Genomic DNA, 23,463 nt, shown 5'->3' with positions numbered 1-23,463 from the left:
TTTAGAGAAAAAATATACATCTCCATTACCTGGTGGAGAGTTAGCTGATACATTTTTCATACTAACAGAAGAAATATATATACTAAATGTATTCTTCTACATATCTGTCCAAAATTCTTTGGACTTTTCCACCTCATAGCTAATCTAGAGAAATACTAAATATTTTGTGAACCATTTGTCTCATGGGGAAAAGTAGTCTAGTAGACCCATATCTAGAAAATTATATTTGAAGAGTCCACTTTTCAGTAAGCACTTATTTAGTTATTTTTGTTTGAAAAATGTATATTTGAATTGTTCCAGCATGAGACCACAGTAAGTTAGGTGCACAAATAACCAAATTACTGTTAATGGAATAGTTTCCTTTTAAGAGACTATTCAATTGCTTCATTAAGGAATGAAAGAGATTTCTAGATTCTCAAATACTGTAGCAAGAAAGCATAACCTCTGGAAGTTCTGCAAAAATCAGAAGTCTCAAGAAAGTTTTTGGTAAGAATTTTTATGCCTCTTTCCCAGGATCTGCCCACTTAAATTTTAAGAGGTTTACACCGTTTTTTCACATACAGTGATTAAATATTGATCTAAGTAATTCTTGAACAGTTCCTAAATTAGATGGGTGGCTAACTGTGTTTGTGGAGCTATACATAGCTACACACACATGTGCATGTCCATACACACAAACACACCATACAATACAGGTTTTATTTAAGTTCGAGCTTGACTTCTGGCACTATATAATTGTATTCTGGAAATAATATCTGTTTTCTGTTCCTACTTCCTGGAAATATGAGAGGCCTGTGAATCTTCAAAGATTTCTTGGATCCCCTACAAGCATTCAGGGGAATATAAAGCTGCAAATTGTAACTTACTCAATGACAGAATCAGAATTCCAAATAGATCTCAACAAGCTAGAATACTCAGTTGAATTAAACAATAACAACAATAATTAAGAAATAAATTTAGTACAATGGGGATAAATATAATGTCTTGAATTTGGGATAAACTAAACTGCAGAAGTACAGAGGGGGAAAACATCTCTTGATTTAAAGTTCAAGGACATTAATTTGAATCCTGTTTCTGCCATTTCACTATGTGAGCTTGGACAGGTCGTTTAATCCATATCGGCTCCTTTTCCTCAACTGCAAAGTGGAAAGATGTAATGAATTAATTTTTAAGGCCCCCTTCTAGTTTTAAATATGTTAGAATAGGTATTTATTCTGTTGCAGGTACTTTGGTTGAAGAGGGAAAGAATTTACAAATTTCTACAGAAGAAAAGCATCTAATAATGATAACATTAATAGATCTTTATGTCTGGGTACATTTCTTAGTATATAAGAGAAGACACCTAACTTGAGAATCCATATGTAGGGATGGAAAATAGATTTAAGTAAGAGGAAAGGGAAGAGGAAAGGGAAAAAGGAAAGGGCAGGAATAATCAGTATTATAATCACTCAAGAAAGAGTGGTCTTTTTTTTTTTTCTAAGTTTCAAAAATTTAGACTAGAAAGGAATCTTTTTTTTTAATTGAAGTTTTTAATTTTCAAAACATATGCAAGGATAATTTTTTCAACATTGACCCTTGAAAAACCTTGTGTTCAAATTTCCTCCCCTTCACTTACCCTTCTCCCCTAGATGGCATATAATCCCATATGTGTTAAATATGGTAAAACTATATGTTTTAAAATCCAAAATAGGCATATAATATTTATACAATTATCTTGCTGCACAAGAAAAATCAGATTAAAAAAAGAGAGAAAGAAAATAAAATACAAGCAAACAACAACAAAAAGAATGAAATGCTATATTGTAATCCATCCTCAGTTCCCACAGTCCTCTCTCTGGGTGTAGATGGCTCTCATTATCACTAGATCATCGGAACAGGCCTGAATCATCTCATTGTTGAAAAGAGCCACGTCTATCAGAATTGATCATTGTATAATCTTGTTGTTGCCTGCTGGTTATGCTCATTTCACTTAGCATCAGTTCATATAAGTCTCTCCAGTCCTCTCTCAAATCATCCTGCTGATCATTTCTTATAGAGCAATAATATTCCATAAAATTCATACATCATAACATTCAGCCATTCTCCAACTGACGGGCATCCAATCAGTTTCCAGTTTCTTGCCACTACAAAAGGGTTGCCACAAACATTTTTAAACATGTGGGTCCCTTTCCCTCCTTTGAGATATCTTTGGGATATAAGCCCCATAGAAACACTCCTGGATCAAAGGGTATGTAAAGTTTGATAACCTTTTGGGAACAGTTCAAAATTGCTCTCCAGAATGGTTGGCTCTGTTCACAATTCCACTAACAATGTATTAGTGTTCTAGTTTTCCCACATCCCCTCCAACATTTGTCATTATCGTTTCCTGTCATTTTATCCAAGCGAGAGTTATGTAGTGATAGATGGTCTTGAGAGTACAAAAAGAGGAAAAAGGGGATTATAATTATGTGAAAGGTCCTCTCTAGATCTAAAACCCACTTTATGATGGATATTTATCATTCATTTCTCATTTGACAAAGGTACTATAAATGAAATCAATTGGGTGAGTCACTCTCTGATAAAGGAGACTAAGTGTCATATAGGGAAAACTAATCCCTCCTTCAAGTAAATATGTTTTCATATCTAATGTTTTCATATAATTTTCTAATATGTTTAATATTATAATGTAATATATTATTAATATAATACTAACATCAATAATTAATATATTATTGATATCAATATAACACAATATTATAATAATATAATATTTCTAATATGTTTTTATATTTAATAAAACTAATCCCTCCTTCAAGTAAATGGAGTTTCTACCTCTGACATCATAGGTAAGTAAGTGCCTATTAGCATGAAAGCTTGTAGCTTAGAAGAAAGATGGCAGATATGGAAAGTCCCAGAGAGAGGGAAGAGTAAAACTGAGTAGAAGGAATACTAGACAGAAGATAGGGGCATGTCAAAAACAGAGAAAGTATGAGCAAAAAAAGCCAAAGTTGTAAAAAAAAAAAAAAAAAAAAAAATATATATATATATATATATATATATATATATATATAAATAAGACTTTTTTCTGTACTATGGCATGTAGCTAGAAAAAATTAGAATAATATTGAAGGTTTTAATAAAGCATAAGATCAACATGTAAACTAAAAGCATGACCCATCATTAGACAATATTATTAAATAACTTAGCATAGTGCTTGACATGTAGTAATTATTATAGGAATGTATATTTTCCTCCTATTGTTATGTTATATTGTCTCTTTTATTGTCCTAACATACTTTCCCTAATTATCCTGACCCAGTCCTGACTCAGTTTCTCTAAGTGTTCTGCCTCAGTTTATAATTGTCCTGCAAAACCTCCTCTTTATTAGAATATTTCATAAGGATAAAAGATATTTTGTTTTAGAATATCAGAATGCCTCTCCCCATCCCAAGCTATCAGAATATCAGATATCATCTTATCAAGATGCCTCTCCCCATGTCCGGGTGCCTCCCCCTATTATGTCATCCCCCTCTCTGAAGGCTCATCCCATCCTGTCAGAGTCCCATTCTCACTCTCAGAACCCTGACTCCGCCCCTGACTTAGTCCACCCTCTGAGTCTGAGCCATGTGTATATATGTCGTTGAGAACTCCCATTTGTTGCTGGATTTTTGGATATGATAGTCTCATTCAGCTTTGGGACCAAACCATGGATCAATTTGGTCCCAGTAAATCTCTCCCTTTTAAATAAATGATTAAATACTCTCTAATCTCTATCTTTCCTCAGTTTCTCTGGCATTGCATTATGAGTCAAAAACAAACAAAAATGAACTAAGAAAAATTTAAAAGAAGCATAGTGTCCAGAGCAGGGGAGATCACAGTCCTGTTGTGTTTTCCCTGGTAAATTGATTTCTGTCTTAATCATAGTGCTTGTGGTTTTTAAGTTGTTTGTTTTGAGTAGCTCAGTTATTAAATAAATTATCCTCCTGATTATATTCCTTTGATTGTTCGTTAATTTATGTCTTCCAAATTATTCATTTTTATAATATTGATGTTTTCCTCTAAATTGTTCTTTTGGTTCTACTTATTTCACTTATGTATCATTTTATGTTTGTCTTTTATTTTCTTTTTGAAATCATATATTTCTTCATTTCTTATAAAACAATAATACTCCTTCACATTCATATACCACAATGGTTATTCATGTTACAGAATCCAGAAGACCAACAATAAAACATGCTATCCATGACAGAGAGATGATGGATTTAGGGTGTTAGAATGCATGATGATAATGATGATGATGATGAATTATTTGTATATAGCCATGGAAGGACATTATTTTGGATGATTATATTTGTTACAAGAAAATTGTTTTTCTTTTCTATTTCTCAATGGGGTAGGCAATGGGATGAATAAATATTGAGAAAAATATGTGAGTGCTATAGATCTGAAAAGTTATATCAGCTTTCAGAAGAATTCTATGTATTAATAGTTTTACTTAATTAATTTATTTAACTAACTTGTCTATGGCTGTAAATGTAGAAATAAAACATATCAATAAAACATTTTTTAAAAATTACATATACTTCATTGTTGTGGGCATTACATCTTGAAAAGGATATTGAGGAGCAAAAATAAAGCCAGAAAGTAACTGATTGAGTCAGTGGAGTTTGATATCACACCATAGCAGGATTAGTTAAAGAAACTTTGGAAGTTTAGCCTCCAGAAGAATTAGTTTCACATAATAGTTCTCTTGCTATACTTGTCAAATACTTGAAGCTTTGTCATGCAGAAGAGTCTGGAGACTTATTTGACTCAGCCCCACAGGGAAGAACTAGAGCAAAAGAATTTTGCTCAAATGGAATTACTTGCCTCCAGGGATAATAAGTTGCAGAGAGTAAACACTTAATAAATGTTTGCCATATTGTACTCAGGGTTTCAGGTCCCTGAAGGGTTTCAAGCAGAGGCTTGATAACTCTTGCTGTGATATTGTTTATAAGATTTATATCTTAGGTAGGAGTTGGATTATATTATTTTTAAGGTTCAAACCAAGTTAGTCTGTGAGTTTATGATGATAATAATATGAAGCATCAATCATCCATAAATTAAAGAATAATGAAATAAGATAGTAAAGACATTTGAAATGTGTGGAGTAGTGGAGAGATTTAAGGATTGGTTTTCTAGAAAAACTGGGTTCAAACCAAATACTTATATGTTCTAGTTAAATAATACCAAGGAAGCAATTTAAATGTGTGACAACTAGGCAATTCCTAGGCCTTATCTATTAAGTTAGAGATGCTCAATATGTATTGGTTGAGAGGATCCCCACATTAGGAATTCCCCAAATATGATCAAATGATCAGATGCCACATATTTTATATTGATTTAGTTTGTTTTAAGACCATCATCCTGCCATCTGGGGGAGGAGGTGGGGGGGTAAGAGGTGAAAAATTGAAACAAGAGGTTTGACAATTGTTAATGCTGTAAAGTTACCCATGCATATAACCTGTAAATAAAAGGCTATTAAAAAAAAAAAAAAAAAAAAAAAAGACCATATGATTATTTTCTTTTTACTCCCTAGCACGGAAGCATAATCAAATTTTGTTGCTATGGTGATGGTTCAAATCCTAGTCAACATGGAAAACAAACCTATTGTAAAGGACAAAGGTTGTTATAATCACTGTTTCCCTTTCATTTTGAATTAAATATTTCAAAGAATTATGTAAGCAAAAACATAACAAAACCTACTAGTTCTAGAAAAAAAAAGTTCAGACATAAAGATTGATTGCTTTATCAGAAACTACTTTTCAAATGAGATTTACAATCCAAATAATCTTAATTAGCTAATAAGTACTACCTCCAGGAAAAAAAATAATAAAACTAAAATAATAAAAACAATGATATATGCATTATTCCATTCCTTCCCTATTACCTAATGCCAATATTATTAGCATGAAAAGAAAGATTTCTTGGAAAAAATATGTGAACATGAAAAACAACTCAAATAAAGCAAATTAGTTATTGAAATATAAGCAATAATGGTTATAATTTGCCCCACGACTATTATATTCCAGTGTTTTCATTTGGATTTTGAACTTTCATCTTCCACATTCATATTTTCTCATAATAATAATTTTGTTATTTGGTCATTTTTTTCAGTCACAGCCAACTGTGCCAAGTTTTCTTGGCAATGCTATTTGGAATGATATGCCATTTCCTTCTCCAGCTCATTTTAGAGATGAGGAAATTGAGGCAAACAGGGATAAATAACTTGCCCAGGATCACATAGCTATAAGTGTCTCTGGCCAGATTTAAACTCAGAAAGAGCAGCACACTCTTGGCCATCACACCTCCTATCTGCCTGAAAACTTATAATAGCAATATAAATATATATACAATAATGATTATCAAATTAAGCCAAAACCCTAGATTAATCTGATTTAACAGAATTTAGCTAATCATTTCTGACTAAATTTAACACTTTTGCTCATTAAAGAATGGCTGGGTTTAATACTTTTATTTTCATCTAATCATCTGACAAAAATGTTCAGGGCCTGCTATTTATACAACTTCTATGTAGGAATTTATAATCTACTTGTTATTTCTAGTTTCCTGTAAATTGTAAATTCATTTCAAAGTTAGATTCTGTTTGAATTAGGCCTGTAAATATAGGTACAACTCAGTAAATATGTTAATGTTCATATTCAGAAATATTCTCTGTGAACAAGATGTAAAGAAAAAGAGGGCAGAAGATACCTGAGGACGCTTCAAAGAAAAGTCAACATAACTTCCAAGACATGTATAAAAAGGTCAAGCTTTTTCTGCTAAAAACAAGTAGAATGAACAAATGAATGTTCTCATAAAAGGACCTGTACTACAATAAAGTGCACTCATTTTATTTGTCCTCAGAGCACCTCAGTTCAAATTTTGACTTACTTTTATTATTTTATGGGTACAGATCACTCCAACTCCCTGGTATTCACTTTCTAATTCAGAATTTAGCTATCTATGTCTCTCTACCTAAATATATTTCACTTTTGAGTTGTAGCTTTCTATATTTATATTAAAGTATGATAATTATTGTGAGAAAACATGAAAACCAAAGAAAACGGAACATTGATGTATCAGGAGTTTTTAACGTGGGCTCTACGGATCAAGTACATGAACTTGAGTGTGGTGTGAAATATCTTTATTTTTATTCATTTTCAACTGAAATTTAAAATTTCCTAGGGAGCCCATAGCTTTCACTAAACAGCCAAAGTGGTCTATAACATATTAAAAAGAAGTCAACACATAACTAAATGATCTCTTCTAGTTCTGGAGCCTCTCAGAAAGTATTTGTAAGCCATTCTGGCTTTGATAATATTGAAAGTAAAAGGAAAAAATGGCAGAATTACTCTTCTTCATAGAAGGAGTATATTCTACTTAATATTTTAAGTCAGACCTAATAAGGGATTGATTTTACATGATTCTCTATATTTGGGCTACAGTTTTGGAGCCATCTGTAGGCTGACAAACCTGAATATAAGCACACATTTTTCTATTTTGAGACCTCAAGATCTGCAAAGTCTTCTGTAATTAAATCTACATTGAAATTTATGTTAAGGAATATAATTAAACAATATGCTAAATCATTGATTATCAACATTTTTAAAGAACTGAAAAAAATAATTCTAATGATCAATCAATAAGCATTTTGTTAATTGCCAACTTACATGTCAATACTCACAAAGAAAAGTGCTAAAAAATAAAGTCAAAAATGTAACAGTCTCTGGTTTCAAGTGACTAACAGTCTACTGGAGAGATAGAACATGTGCACAGATAGTTAAATATAAGATATGTATAAAATAAATGCAAAGTAATTGGAAGAGTAGGGCACTAGTGGGAGTGGAGATCAGGAAAAACCTTTTGGAGGATTGAGCACTTGAGCAAAAAGTAGAAAGAAACTCAAACTAAGGAATTCTAAATAGAAGTAAGGAGAAAGAATATCATAGGTGTAGAACACAGGTTATCCAAAATTTATGGGCATTTCCAAGTTTTACTATAATCTTAAAGGAAAGTATTTTTTAATCTCTATTGTGAAATTTACTAGGCAAAGCATATTGCTTTAATATGGAATAATGTTATTCTCTAAGTCAAAGTAAATAGAATTGTAAGCAATGGAGAAAAGCCTGGAGAGAAAAAGACTCATTAGGAAAATTACAGCTGTCTTCAATTATTTGAACAGCTATCATTTAGAAGACCAATTAAACTTTTTCTGCCCTTTTTTCTGTATAAAATACACAGGATAAAAAAGGAAACTAATTATACTGAAATAAAGCTATTAATTTTTTTTAAGTTCATAAAACCAAGAATGTCAAAAGTTTATGGAAGAGAACAATTCAAAATTTGCCTTAGACTCTGACTTGCTTTGTGACACTGGGCAAGTCACTTAACCTCTCTGTGTAAGACAGAGGAAACAATTGTAAGCAATAAATCAAGGAACTATGAGACAGATAATGCCTTCTGACAGAAATCATCATCTAGAGTTGTAAATGTTTATATTTGGAAGCTAAGCATGTGTGCCACTAAGACCAGTCAGTGCTATTAAGGTAGATTTCATAGATTGCTTCCATTTTTCTCAGAAGATATTTCACAGTCTAGTAGCTTAGAGACCCAAACATATGTAGTTTCTAAAACTCCAGAAAAGTATCAAGGGCTAAATTAAAAAGTGTGGTGCCAGTGGAATGAAAAGATGAGCATCATATTTCTATGAAAGATCATCTCTCTAAAGAATTATCTTCTTTTTCTACAAAAAACAGCCTAAATCATTAAAACCCAATTTTCTTTTCACATCTAAATGATACCCTTTGTTACTCAGGTACTTTGTAAGGATTAGGCTCAGGAAAACATGAAAAGCAATGCTTCTCCCAGGATTAAATAATTAACATAATTATTGAGTTTTCCAATACATGCAATTTCCAGAAGGCTTCTTAACCCTGCTTCAAAAACCTCAAGGACAAATGTGGAGATGTTTACATGCCAAGAGAGAAACAAAATTAGTGTTTTCAGAAAAAAAAAATTACAATAAACTTTTGTAACAGAGATTTCTATCTCCATAGATTTGTGTAGCAATAATTTCTTTGAACATGATATATAGAAAGAAAAGATTGTATGCAAAAGGAAGTAATGCTAACTTTTAACCAAGTATTCTTAATCTGGATTCCATGAACTTAAAAAAAATTAGATAATTATATTTTAATGTAATTGGCTTCCCTTTTAATCTTATGTATTTTATACATTTAAAAAAATTGAAAAAGTTTAGTCAGTCTTCCAAACAATAGTTCTTCAAGTAATTGCAAAAAGCTATCATTTTTCTAATGAATCTTCTTTTCTCCAGGCTGAATATGCCCACTTTCTTCTATTGATCCTCACAGGAGACCAGAGTAAAACTCATTCATTCTGATTATCTGCCTCTGGACAATCTCTAGTAATATGAAGAACCAAACAAAATGCTCCAGATGAGGTCTGACAAGGTTTGTAAACTATCCCTGTGATTGCATACTAATATCATAATATCTAATTTGTTTTTAGGTTTTTTTATGACATTGTTAATTCATATTGAGGTTGGCATACAGTTGGGAAGTAGTTAGCTTAGGCACAGTATCACTGCACTTTGAGTCAGAAAGACAAGAATTCAAATCTTGTCTCATATTCTTATTAACTATATGACATTGGGCAAGTCACCTCATCTCAACGTGCCTCAGTTTCCAAATCTATAAAATTATGAAAATAATTGCATTTACCTCATAGGGTTATTGTGAGAATCAAATGAGTTATTATATGTAAGGGGCTTTGAACATTAAAGTGCTATATTATTATTATTATGATTACATCCAAATTATTTTCTAAACTGCTGTCTATCCATGCCCTCCTTATACATATGAAGTTAAATTTTGTATCAAAGTGTAAGACTTCACATTTAGCCCTATTTAAATTCAATAGAGTAGATTCAGTCCAAAGCTCTAGGCTTTCAAAATCTTCTAGTATTATGATTGTCATCCACCATGTAAGTTGTCTCTCCAAGTTTCCAAGGGTCCTCAAACTACCGCCCGCGGGCCAGATGCAGCAGCTGAGGACGATTATTCCCCTCACCCAGGGCTATGAAGTTTCTTTATTTAAAGGCCCACAAAACAAACTTTTTGATTTTACTATAGTTCAGCCCTCCAACAGTCTGAGGCACAGTGAACTGGCTCCCTATTTAACAAGTTTGAGGACCCCTGTAAAAATCATCTGTAAATCTGATAAGCATAGCAGTAATGCCTTTACTTCATTGATAAAAATGTTAAACAGCATTCAGTCAAGCACATGTCCCTGGGACACTACACTGGAGTTCTCCTATGCTGACATTGTACCATCAACAACCACCCTTTGAATCTGGACATAAACAACTCTGTATCAAGCTGATTTTATTACTATGCATTGAATATCTCTATATTCTCTACCAAAATATCAAATACATAAATATTGGAGGCAAAAGGTAATACAAACATTATTTACTCCTATTCTTATGAAAATAACTATCTTCTACATTTCTATCAGTGACTTGAAAAGGAATAATTGATATGCTCAATAAATTTGGAGGTGATATGCTATTGGGAGAGTTTACTAATGTGCAAGGATCATAATACAAAAACAAACAAAAAACAACTTTAGCCTCTTCTTAAATATTTATTATTTTTGAATGTAGTCCTTAAATAAAAGCTACATCCTAAGGCAATCTATAATTTTTGTGAGCAACTATAATTTAATCAATAAATTTACTGTCAATCACAAATCATTTAAAATGATTTTTAAATTTTAATTTTGTAAATAAAAAAATACCATGCTAGTTTGGACTTGCAACACTGTCCTATGACTTGTTTCATTATTAATATAGTCTATAAAATTTTCTATTAGCAATTCAACTTCTTGATGCTATATAATACTTCTAAAATTTTTTATATTTTCTTGGTTAATATTTTCATTTGACATTCTTTCTGTACTTTATACCTCTTTGATTTAGCTATCAAGACTATACTTCACCCACAGAGCTAGTTTGGTAGGATATTTCCTTTCTTTATATTTGCAAACTATTTAAAATGGGAATTTTTCTTCAATATTTAATAAAATTAAGTTGAAAAATTCATCACTTCCTTCTTCCCTCCCTCCTGCTTTTCTTCTTTTCTCCATCCCTTCCTTCCTTCCTTTCTAGATTATATTAGAAAGCCACTAAGCATTTATTAAAAAAGCCATATTATGGGTTAGGTACTATATAAAACATTGGGGATAGAAAGTTAAAACCACATGATTTCTGTCCTCAAAAAGATCATAATTTAATAGAGAAGGCAAAAATGTTTGAGTTCTTTCTTTCTTGTTTGGTTAATTTAGGAAAAACATCTGAAAATATTCTCTGATTTTATTTGTTATAAATTTTATAGGCACATGATAAGACAATTTTCTAATGTTTTATTTTACTTCCTCTTCATTTTGAAGGAAAGATTTCTTCTCATTTATTTATATTGAGTTTAGCTTTCATCTTTTTAAACAGGTTAAATTAAAAATATCCTTGATCTATAAGATTTTTAAAAATAATTATAACTTTTTATTGACAGAACCTATACCTGGGTAATTTTTTATAATATTATCCCTTGCACTCACTTCAGTTACGACTTTTCCCCTCCCTCCCTCCACCCCCTTCCCCAGATGGCAAGCAGTCCTGTGCATGTTAAATATGTTACAGTATATCCTAGATACAATATATGTGTGCAGAACCAAGCAGTTCTCTTGTTGCATAGGAAGAATTGGATTCAGAAGGTAAAAATAAGTCGGGAAGAAAAAAAAAATGCAAACAGTTTACATTCATTTCCCAGTGTTCTTTCTTTGGGTGTACTGCTTCTGTCCATCATTGATCAATTGAAACTGAGTGAGATTTTCTCTTCGTCGAAGAAATCCACTTCCATCAGAATACATCCTTATACAGTATTGTTGTTGAAGTATATAATGATCTCCTGGTTCTGCTCATTTCACTCAGCATCAGTTCATGTAAGTCTTTCCAAGCCTCTCTGTATTCATACTGCTGGTCATTTCTTACAAAACAATAATATTCCATAACATTCATATACCACAATTTACCCAACCATTCTCCAATTGATGAGTATCTATTCATTTTCCAGTTTCTAGCCACTACAAACAGGGCTCCCACAAACATTTTGGCACATACAGGTCCCTTTCCTTTCTTTAGTATCTCTTTGGGGTATAAATCCAGTAGTAGCACTGCTGGATCAAAGGGTATGCACAGTTTGATAACTTTTTGGGCATAATTCCAGATTGCTCTCCACAATGGTTGGATTCGTTCACAACTCCACCAACAATGCATCAGTGTCCCAGTTTTCCCACATCCCCTCCAACATTCATCATTATTTTTTCCTGTCCTCTTAGCCAATCTGACAAGTTTGTAGTGCTATCTCAGAGTTGTCTTAATTTGCACTTCTCTGATCAATAGTGATTTGGAACACTCTTTCATATGAGTGGAAATAGTTTCAATTTCATCATCTGAAAACGGTCTGTTGATATGCTTTGACCACTTATCAATTGGAGAATGGCTTGATTTCTTATAAATTAGAGTCAATTCTCTATATATTTTGGAAATGAGGCTTTTATCAGAATCTTTAACTGTGAAAATGCTTTCCCAGTTTGTTGCTTCCCTTCTAATCTTGTTTGTATTATTTTTGTTTGTACAAAGGCTTTTTAATTTGATATAATCAAAATTTTCTATTTTGTGATCAATAATGGTCTCTAGTTCATCTTTGGTCACAAATTTCTTCCTCCTCCACAAGTCTGAGAGGTAAACTATCCTATGTTCCTCTAATTTATTTATAATCTTGTTCTTTATGTCTAAATTATGAATCCATTTTGGTCTTATCTTGGTATACAGTGTTAAGTGTGGGTACATGAATCTATAAGTTTTTAAAATAGTTCCTATTTTTACTAATTCAATTTTTATTTCAATTTTATTAAGCCTTTCTTTGATAATCAGAAATACTACTTTTGCTTTCTTGCTATTTATAATTTGATTATCATTTTTACAGAGACATCCTTTTGTTCTTTTTTTTTAAACCCAGGGTTCCCTTGATTTTTCTTCTTTACCTTCTTTTCTTTCTTCTCCCTTCTTCTTATTTTTTATTCTTCTTCCCTATATTTGTAGCCTTAATTCTTACATTGAGATTTTTGCGCTCAGTCCACTAGAGCTTTCTTGTAAGTTACAAATTAGTGTGATTTCTTTATTGTAGATACAACTCTTGCTACCATTCTAGATGAAATCTTACTTTCTGCTTTAATCCCTGTTATCATTTCCCATCTCTTTGTGATCAACTGAAGCTACTGGTTTTGGACTTGCAACATCTCTAATTAGGAATCTTTCCTTCTCTTGTGCAATGGAATATTGGAGATCATACTGATGTCTGGCCCCATCTTTATCTCTCCTGGTTTTAGTGTCCTGGTTCCGATTTGATCTTATCTCCTACTGGGAAAGGTATATGCTAGCTTTCTTTTTCTATGTACAGACTTTTAAAGACTGATTCTATCTCTTTGGCTGTTGAGATACAGAATTTAGCTTTTGGTCTCTGATTACTGAAGTTCATGTTGGCTTATAGCCAACTGGATTCCGGCACATTGATATAAACTTCCACTTGCATCATTGAGATAATCTTATTAACAGCCTTCGCCAACTTATGGTCTTTATATTATATGTTTCTTGAATGAATGAATGAGCTGCTGCTGCTTTCACTGCTGCTTTTCTCCTCCTTTCTTCTTCTCCTCATGCTCTCTCCTCCTCCTCTTCCTTCTCTCTTCTCCTGCTCCCTTCTCCTTTTCCTGAATAACTAAGTGGCTATAAATGAAACCTCTTAATTGCCAAAGTCACTGTCTAATGGCAAAAAGATGGGCTGGAATCTATCACTTAATCAATTAATTATTATTGTTGTTGTATATAATTTCAAGCCCATAATATCAACTTTAGTAGAACTTTACATTAATAGGCATGTTGATGATTTCAGAGTGATTGAATCCTATTCACAGTCAGTTTTATGAATCCCAAGTTAAATATTCACAAAACAAACACTAGCACTTTTAAAAACACAGAAGACCTACAGAAATTAATAGACAATTTGTGTAGAATTAATGAATCCCTTAGTAATAATCATGTATATTTACTGTGATAAACATAATTTATATAAAAGATGTTTTGTAATGTATTGTAGTACAAATGTAAAATCTATACCATTTTTTCTATTATTTTAAAGAAAATTTATTTCTATGTAATACTTTAAAAATTATCAGGATACTGCTATATACTAAAATTGTTACTATTAAAAATAGACAGACAGATAGATAGATGTGTGTGTATGTATATGTGTGTTTCTGTTTATTATCCTCAGATTACAATTAGTATCAGGTAATTTATCAAATAAACAGAATTTGATAGAAAACTCATGTTCATATGCAATAAATGTCTTTACAGTAAATAGAAGTAATAGTTGAGTTAAGAAAGAAATACTAAGTTGGAAACAAAAAAGTCTAAAGATATTCTTCATGTTTTTATAAATATACAGTTTTAGTTTAGTTGTGGTGTTTGTTTCCCTACCTCATTAAAAATAACAGCATAGAATCACATATTCCTCTGCTGTACATATATCTGGACACTTAAATGTCATTGAGTGAGTAAAAGAGTCTTATTTGAGGTTACTGAAAAAATAGTGAAAATAAAATCACTAGTTTTCTCTCTCTTATCTTGTATCATATTCACTTTATTGGCTGTCATTGAATTATTGACTCATATTGAACCTCTCAGGTGATAAAAATTCCCAGAACAATTTCTAGATGACTTGCAATCTAGCCATAGTCTCCTCATCTTGTTTTGTGAATAATTTTACTCCAATTACAGGATCTTGTGTTTATTTATACCAAAACTCATTTCATTAGATTTAACTCATTTTAAGAAATAGGTTATTTATTTGGACATTATCTCTATTATTCCAATTAACCAAAAGTTTTGCTATTTCCCCTAGTTATTTGGTATCTGTAAATTTTGTATGTGTGCCTTATTACATACTGATGAAAATATTAATAAAATAAAGCCTATAATACTGTATTCCATACACTGTGTCCATTTTCTTCTAATGATGCACTAATCTTTATTTTTCCTCTGTAGTAGCCCACTTGATTCTTGATGAATTAAGAACATAAAATTACATGAAGCGCTGTAAATTGCATTTTGGCTTTCATATTGAAAAATGATAACTACTGCTTTACTTAAAAACACAGGCATAAGAATGGAATTTAAAATCTATTTTTATACAGAATAGAAAAATCAATTGGTAAATATCTCATAAGGGTTTTGATTAAAAGTGTACCATAATAACATCAATGGGACATCAATTAAGGAAGAATAGCTCATTTGATTTCTCTAAACACGATGTATATTTCAAGGAGTGATGATGTGGTCAACAGAAGATAGTTACAGTAGAAGCCATATTTCAGAAAGAAAATAAAAAATGTAATGCTTAGGAAAAATATAAATGGAACAGAAAAAATTTCATTTACAGTATGAGTACAGACTTTTATGTAAGGGGATATATATGTGTGCTAAACATTTTTATTCGAAGTTATTGATTTTTTAACGTTGAATTGTTCCACTTAAAATATATATTTATGTATCTTTTTCTAAATTTTGGTATTTTTTGTAATTATCATGAGGCAAATAAAAATATGTTTATATATGTATACATATTTCTAATGCTTAGAAAAATATAAATGAAACAGGAAAAATTTTCAATTATAGTGTGAGTACAGACATATGTAAAGATATATATATATATGTATATATATATAAATGTGATCAGTTTTATTCAAAATTATTGAATTTTTTAACCTTGAATTATTTCATTTAAATATATTTATTGAATTTTTTCTCTAAATTTCTGTATTTTTTTGTTGTTATCATAAGGCTAGGAAAAACACATATATTTATGCATACATATTTTCATACACACATTTAGAACCAAAATAAGTTACAAATTATTTACATATTAAATTTACAATTTCATAAATATTTGTATATATATGTATACTTTTACAAATTAAGTCTATATAAAGTAGCAAATCCAATCAGATGTTATTTGTCTTATTGGTGAACACAATTCTGTAAAATTCAGCAGTTTAAAAATCTATCAAAAACATTTTCTTTAAAATTTGCCTGGAACCATAATTATTTTTTATTTTGATAATATGTTTCCTGGAAAATCAATTTTGAGGGGTATTTCCAAGGATGCATTATTTATTTAAATGTATGTTAGATCTTTGCATTTATATTACAGTAGGAGGAGAATCCGAAAAATTTTGATGATGGTTTTTGTTAATCTGAAACTAGTTCTCAAAAATAATACCTTAGCCACTGGCAAAGAATTTTGCACATATATTACAATTCATTATAATTTGGAATCAAATTATTTAATAATAGGCAGATCAAAAACAAATACTATCCATCTTTTTATTTTATTACTGATTGTTTCATTGAGGAGAAGAATTAAGTTTTTGTGATCAAGACATAAGAACTCCATTTAGAAATGAAAATATTTCTGAAATCTATGCATTGTATTTCAATAAATTTATTTATGTAGTTGGCTGTTTTAAATTTCTTAATAAATCTATTTTGATTTATATTTTCCAAAATTTTCTGATGAAGGGAATTTACACACAAATTAATTATATGAATATCAGCAATATACTATGTAATGATTAAAAAGATATGCTATCTAGTTTAAAGTAAAAAAAAATACTTGGAGCTAATTTCACAAACACATATTTGTTTTAGTATTGAGTTTTCACTTACTATAACTGATTCAATATTAGAACAACTGTAAACCTACTCAAATTAAAAATAAAAAAAAAATCTACATGTTTTATCAACAGATAAGAAAAAAACACTTTAGAATCATTGATACTAAAAATCCCACAAAATAAAGCTATTAATAACATTTTATATGATAAAAAAAACCCCACATCTAAATTCAAAAGTTAACATTACTTGCCATTTAGGAAAATACCTTTCCCACCATGTATAGGATTAAAATGAAGATTTTTCTTTTCCCTACATTCATCACATTTCAGTAAATTATATTAGTTAGATTACAAATATGAAAGAACTCGATAGAAACTACAATAGAAGGTACAAAGTTAAGTACAAAACTAAGTAGGTACAAAGGCAAAAAAGGAGAAACAACTATCCCTATTCCATAATGGTATATTCTTTTAGTTAGAAAACACTACAGAATCAACAAAAAATTCTTAATGAGACAATTTTATCAAAGTTTAACACAATTAAATAAATAATCATCAAGTTCATTTCTCATAGCAATAATAAAATCAAAGGAAAATAGAAATGATAGGCTTAATCATGCAAAAGCTATAAAATGTTAAATATCTGGGATTTAATCATTTAGAGTTTGTAAAAAAACTTTAAAAATATATCTTTTATATCTTGTACCATTGTATATTTTATATTCATAACTCTCAGAGGTAGGTTCTATTATCACCCTCATTTTATCATGTAAGAAACTGAGGAGGATGGAGGTTAAGAGAAATGTTAAGTGCCAGAATTGAACTTAATTCTTTCTGATTCCATATCCAGGTCACTGATTGTTATCACCTAGCTGCCTAATAATATAAACAAATAAATATTTTCTATATGATGACAAAAAGTTAACATGAAAATATATTGAGAAAATATCTGTATATAAAGAGATTTAAATGTATATTAACATAGCTAACTATAAAAACAACCACTATACTTGATTTATAATATTAAAAAATAATTTAGGTACACAATGTTTAGTTATTTTGTAACATTAACAAAAGTTTCCAATTAAAGGAGTTCCAAATGACAAGAAAACTGACAGGCACTTTATTTCAAGTTGTATCAATAATGAATACCCTTTTCTTTTTTTTTAAATAATATTTCCCTTATTTAGTTATCTACTCTCTGCCTTAAAACATCTAGTAGATGAGAATATGAAATGATCAATGATAATTTTGGATACACTAAATTATTGGGAATATCTTAGTAATAGTAAATACAAATCTATTTCCTAAATCTTGTTTTTATCACTGTTTACTGTGGCCAATCAAAAAAGTCTAATCCCTTTCCCATATGATTACTTTTTAAATCACAGAACAAAGCCTTCTTCATTCAACAAATACTTTTGATAAATTCTTATAATTCTTTTCTTGTGTAAGTTACCAAAACATAAATGTTGCACTAATTATTAATAGCAGAAATAAAGACAGTTTTTCTAAAATCTGCCAGAAAATGCCACATTGCATTATTACAATAAAGTTTCAGAAAGAAAGGATGGAAACATCTTTGTGAAACTCTCTGTAGTTTACAAAGACAAATAACCTTGAAATCAGGAGTGTGAAAGAATTAATTACTAGAAGTTAAATCCCATAGTATAATAGTTGATTCATCATAATTCAAAGTGAGGTGGATTAAAGATGCAAATATCATTAATAATTTCCTTTTTAAAAGACAATATTTATATGAAGTTGTATGTATTTATGTGTATTTGTCTATGTACCTGAAGTTGTACATAGAGATTACAGTAGGAGAAAATATGCTTTGAATTACATATACAAGATGAATAAAATTATTGAGGTTCTATTTTTATCAAAATGTATCATTAATAATAATCATCATTAATCATCATGGCCACTAATAAAAATAGTATTTACTTGCTACAAATTGCTATTATAATCATCTTACTGAATTTTATAATTGAACATCTATATTATCACAACTGTCAACTTGATCAGGAAGAATGTCATTTATTTTCATTAGAAATAATAATTATCTATTCCTAAATTTCCTCTTTTCTTACTAAAATAAAGTCTTGCTAAAGAAATTTCCAGATTTTAAATGACAAAATAGAAAACTGATATAGACAATAAATTTTAAATATTAAACAGCTACTGGGTCTATCTTAAAATAAGAAACATATCTTTACCTTAGAAAATTGTGCATTTATCCATTTTGTGAATGTTTTCTTTTGAACATCTTCCCTTTCATCTGCAAGTTAAAATAAAAAAATAGTGTTCAAAGTTATATCATTCCCATTTTATTGCCAAGGTTTTTAAGCAATTTATTTTCAAAGATTCTTTCACTCATCAACATGCTTTATTATTATATCTTAGTAGGACTATGAATGCCATTTAGAGATGAAATTAAATATTTATTTTGTGAATATTGATGCATTTAGCATCCTAAATAAAAGAAGCCAAAAAAACTCCGATGATTATCATACATGTTGTCATGTGAATGCTATAGGAATTCTGCTCAGTATAATGACTAATCTCAGTTCCATAGGACTAATGATGTAACCTGCTACATATCCTAGAAAAGTAAAGATCTCACATTTTAGAATAAGATTTTGTTTTTTGGATATGGCTTATGTATATATATATATATATATATATACATATATACTTTTTTTTTGCTTGACTCTACATGTTTGTAACAGATTATTTGATTTGCTTGTGTTTTCACTTTGGGGTTTGGGATAAAAGAGAGAAGGCAAATTTTTGCTGACCAAAAAATATATAAAGAGAGATTTAGTTAGAGAATCTGTTTAAATATACATTAAAAAGCTGAGGAAATGGTTAGCTCCTTATATTTGTTTTATATTTGCCATTTCAAAATTAAATGAATTTTTGTATTATTATAATTCTGGTAATATAAAGGAAGGGGATAATTATGTAAATAGCATCTACTGCCTGCCAGTCATTATATTTAGTTCTTAACAAGAAAAACAGATATTATTTCCTTTGATCATAAAAATCATTTATACATCCTGTTGAGATGTTTATATGGGGAAGAGGAGACAGTTGTCATAATGGTTAGCTATTATTTGCTGCATGTAAGTACTTTATTTTTATTTGAAAACTGGGGGCTATACAATAACCAAACCCAGGAAGGAATATGGTTAATGCCTCATTATTCTGAGACTAAATGGAGACGTGAAGAAAAGAGAAAAAAAAACAATAAGTTATCTACTTCATACAGGCATCAGGACATGTCTGTTATCATGGCTCTAGCAAGTATTTACAGATATTACTAAAGCTAGTACTGGAAACAAAGAATTCTAGAGTGGCAAAGGCATCATTTGTTCTAATTCTTTAATTTTATAGTTGAGGAAACTAAGATCCTTGAAAATGAAATTTCAGTCTCAAAGTTAAGTAGCTAGTAACTGTCAGCAGTAGAAACTAGAGAATCTAGCTTCACCAATAACAGTGAAATAAGATTGAGACCAACCATCATGAGTGAACATCACAAAGAAGAGACTGAAAATATGGAAATTTCTGGGAAGTCGGTTTAAAAAAAAAGAAAAAAGAATGAGAGATATGTATAATTTAGGGAACCAAGAGGTAATGATTGCAATCATGTACCTTTGATGCTTCCTGTTAATCAAATTCTTGGTTAGAAGGAAATAACTTTAATATCTGTAAAAAACCAAAAATCTAGAAAACTAAATTTGGAATAGAGGGCAACAGGCATATTGACAAATATTTTATTTATTAAAATTATATCAAAATGTCCATATCCAAGAGAAGAATTCTTCTAAAAGAGCTTACAAAAGATGAATTACAACCCCCCCCTTTAATTAAGGGAATTAACATTATTTAATTAGGTGGTCAAAATGCATCATCTCAAAATTTTAATCTCTAAAATTCTTCAGAGGTCCCCAAATTCCCACTTTTTTTCCGATCAAAAATAATATATCTTCATTTTCAGCACTTAAATCAGTGAAGCACTGAAAAATACATTATAAATAAGTAAATTACATGGAAAAAAGAAAAAATCCAAAAGTACAACAACTAAGAGAAATTTTTCTCTCTAAGATGTAACCTCTTCTGCTTAGATCATGCCAATGTAAAATAAAATGCCAATTCTACAAAAATAACTTACATGTATAGTTCTATGGTAAAAAAAAAAAAAAACTCACAAGGGACATTTTTTTTGAGCTAGGCAAAATTAAAAAAATAATTTGGAGAAAAAAATCACATCCTCAAGCAAAATAATGAACAAAAGGTAAAACAATGGGAACAATGTATTTGCCATCTTCAAATTATGAAATGATGTCATAATCCTCAAAACTATTTGATATAGTTTTAAAAGAAAACTAAAAAATAAATAATTGGGACACAGATAGATTAAGAATCATCAGATTCATTATCATGGTTTTGAAAAGCACAAGAACATAAACGACTTGAATAAGAACTAAATTTTGGTAGAAACTATTCGAAAACCACATGTCAGTTTGTTAGAAAAGAAATTTAGATGAAAATAATATATATATATATATATATATAATATATCACAATATAAATTCAAAATGAAAATAGTAACTGAAAACTAAATTTCCCCCCCAAAAAAAATCACATTAAAAACATATCAAGTTATTAGGCCCCTTTCTGTTATATATAGAGGAAGAAATCTTAACCAAAACAATGGATCTATTTACCATAAACATATAAAATTTTGTAATTGTGATTATATAAGACTGAAAAATAAAAGCCTTTATCCTAACAAAAATAATGCAACTAACAAGATAATTAATCAATAAAAAATTATTGAATGCTTTCTATGTTACTCAGGATAAACAGAAAGACAAAAACCAGTTCCTGCCCTAAAGGATACTTTATTATAATGGGTGAAGGAAATTATTAATTTTATTACCATCATCATAAGCTAATATTTATATAATGCTTTAAGATTTGTAAAGCACTTTGCAAACATTATCACATTTTATCCCCAAAATATTTTTGTGAGGCAGGTACTATTGTTATCCTTATTTGGCAAATTAGGAAGAAATGAAGTGACTTTACCAGGCTTATATAGCTAAAAAATGACCAGGGAACACAATTCTTAGTGCCTCCAGAGTCAATGTTTTATCTACTATATAACATACAAAATACAAAGAAAGTAGAAGGAAAATAATATTAAAAGGGAAGACAATATCAGCTAGAAAGTCTTCCTGCACTATGTAGCTTTTGAAAGAAACTTCATAACATCTGAAGGAGTAGCAATACATTTTTTTGCTGACACAGGCATTGTGGACAGGGAATGAGATAAATTGGAGCCAGAGGGAAGAGGAGAGAGGTCAGACAATGCAACAGCCTCTCAATCTCCTTGTATCATCCTCTTACAAGAGGAGATGCATTCTGGGTTGGTTCTCCAGCAGCCACTGTCAGGTGGCTCCTATGTATTCCAACATCTCTCCCATGTATTCCAACAAAAAAAGGAAATCATTATAAGATTAAACTAGGTGATTATTCATGTAGATTATTTATACACTCTCTCTCTCTCTCTCTTTCTCTCTCTCACACACACACACACATTTTTAGAATCCCTTGATAGCTCGTTATTTTTATTGAATTGCATTTTTCTCTTTTTAATCTTTATTAAAATTGATGATTAATGTTGAGCATATATTGGATTACTTGCTATCTAGAAGAGAGGGTGAGGGAAGAGAGGAAAATTGGAACACAAGGTTTTGCAAGGATCAATGATGAAAATTTATCCTTGCATATATTTGAAAATAAAAAGCTTCAATAAAACAAAATTAAAAACAACAACAAAAAAATTGATGGTTAACTAAAGGGTACAGAAAAGATGGTAATTTGATAAAACAGATATCAAAGTTGTATTTTTTAATTTCTATTTAAAAGCAAAATTATAGGCTTTTTTTTTTTTTTTTTTTTTTTTTTTTTTGTAATCATTATGAAGATATACAAGGCAATGAGATGAACAAAGGAGTATTGAGCATAAGGAAATGCAAGTAGTTCAGCATGCCCAATTCCAAGAGTGTATGGAAGAGGATAGGGTATAATCAGTCTAGAAATGTAGAATAGGGTCAGGTTATGAAGAGTTTTAAATTACAAATGATTTTATATTTGATCCTGTAAGTAGTTAGGAGCCATGTAGTTTAATGAGTAGGGGTTGCCTTGGTTTAGACATACATTTTTGGAAAATCACTTTGGCCACTAGGTGGAAGTAGTAGGAAGAAACATAAATATGTATGACAAAAAGCCATTATCTGAATGGATGAAATCTCAGAGTATGAACAAATAATTGTAAAAAAAAAAAAAAATTCAAATCGCACTTATATTAAAATGTACAAATCAAAAAGAATTAATATTTCAGCTGATAGCTAGAAAATATTGGTAGAGATTTGTGAATTATCTCAATTCTTATAGGAAGGAGTGTGGAATTCAAGCACTGATACCCTCTTGATGGTTTTATAAATTTATTATACAACTTCTAGAACACAACTTCAAATTTTCCTTAGAAAAATGACATAATTTATATGCCTTCAGGCACATATCCTAAAGTGGTCAAAATATTAATATTAATAT

The 23,463-nt window shown here is 30.1% G+C and overlaps 1 protein-coding gene across 9 annotated transcripts in view; it reads right to left on the bottom strand.

The window, feature by feature from the left end:
- Positions 1–23,463, bottom strand: part of DMD (dystrophin) — a 2,285,006-nt gene that overhangs the window by 1,911,394 nt on the left and 350,149 nt on the right. For all 9 annotated transcript variants that reach the window (XM_031963631.1, XM_031963630.1, XM_031963635.1 and 6 more), the window contains exon 2: positions 19,056–19,117. In XM_031963631.1, the coding sequence (XP_031819491.1) occupies positions 19,056–19,117 (62 nt within the window). The remainder of the gene's footprint in view (positions 1–19,055; positions 19,118–23,463) is intronic.

The sequence above is a fragment of the Sarcophilus harrisii genome, chromosome 3, assembly GCF_902635505.1.
Source record: "Sarcophilus harrisii chromosome 3, mSarHar1.11, whole genome shotgun sequence".
NCBI classification, from domain to species: Eukaryota; Metazoa; Chordata; class Mammalia; order Dasyuromorphia; family Dasyuridae; genus Sarcophilus; species Sarcophilus harrisii.
The sequence above is the reverse complement of the archived record's forward strand: the minus strand, read 5'-3'. Positions and strand labels throughout refer to the sequence as shown.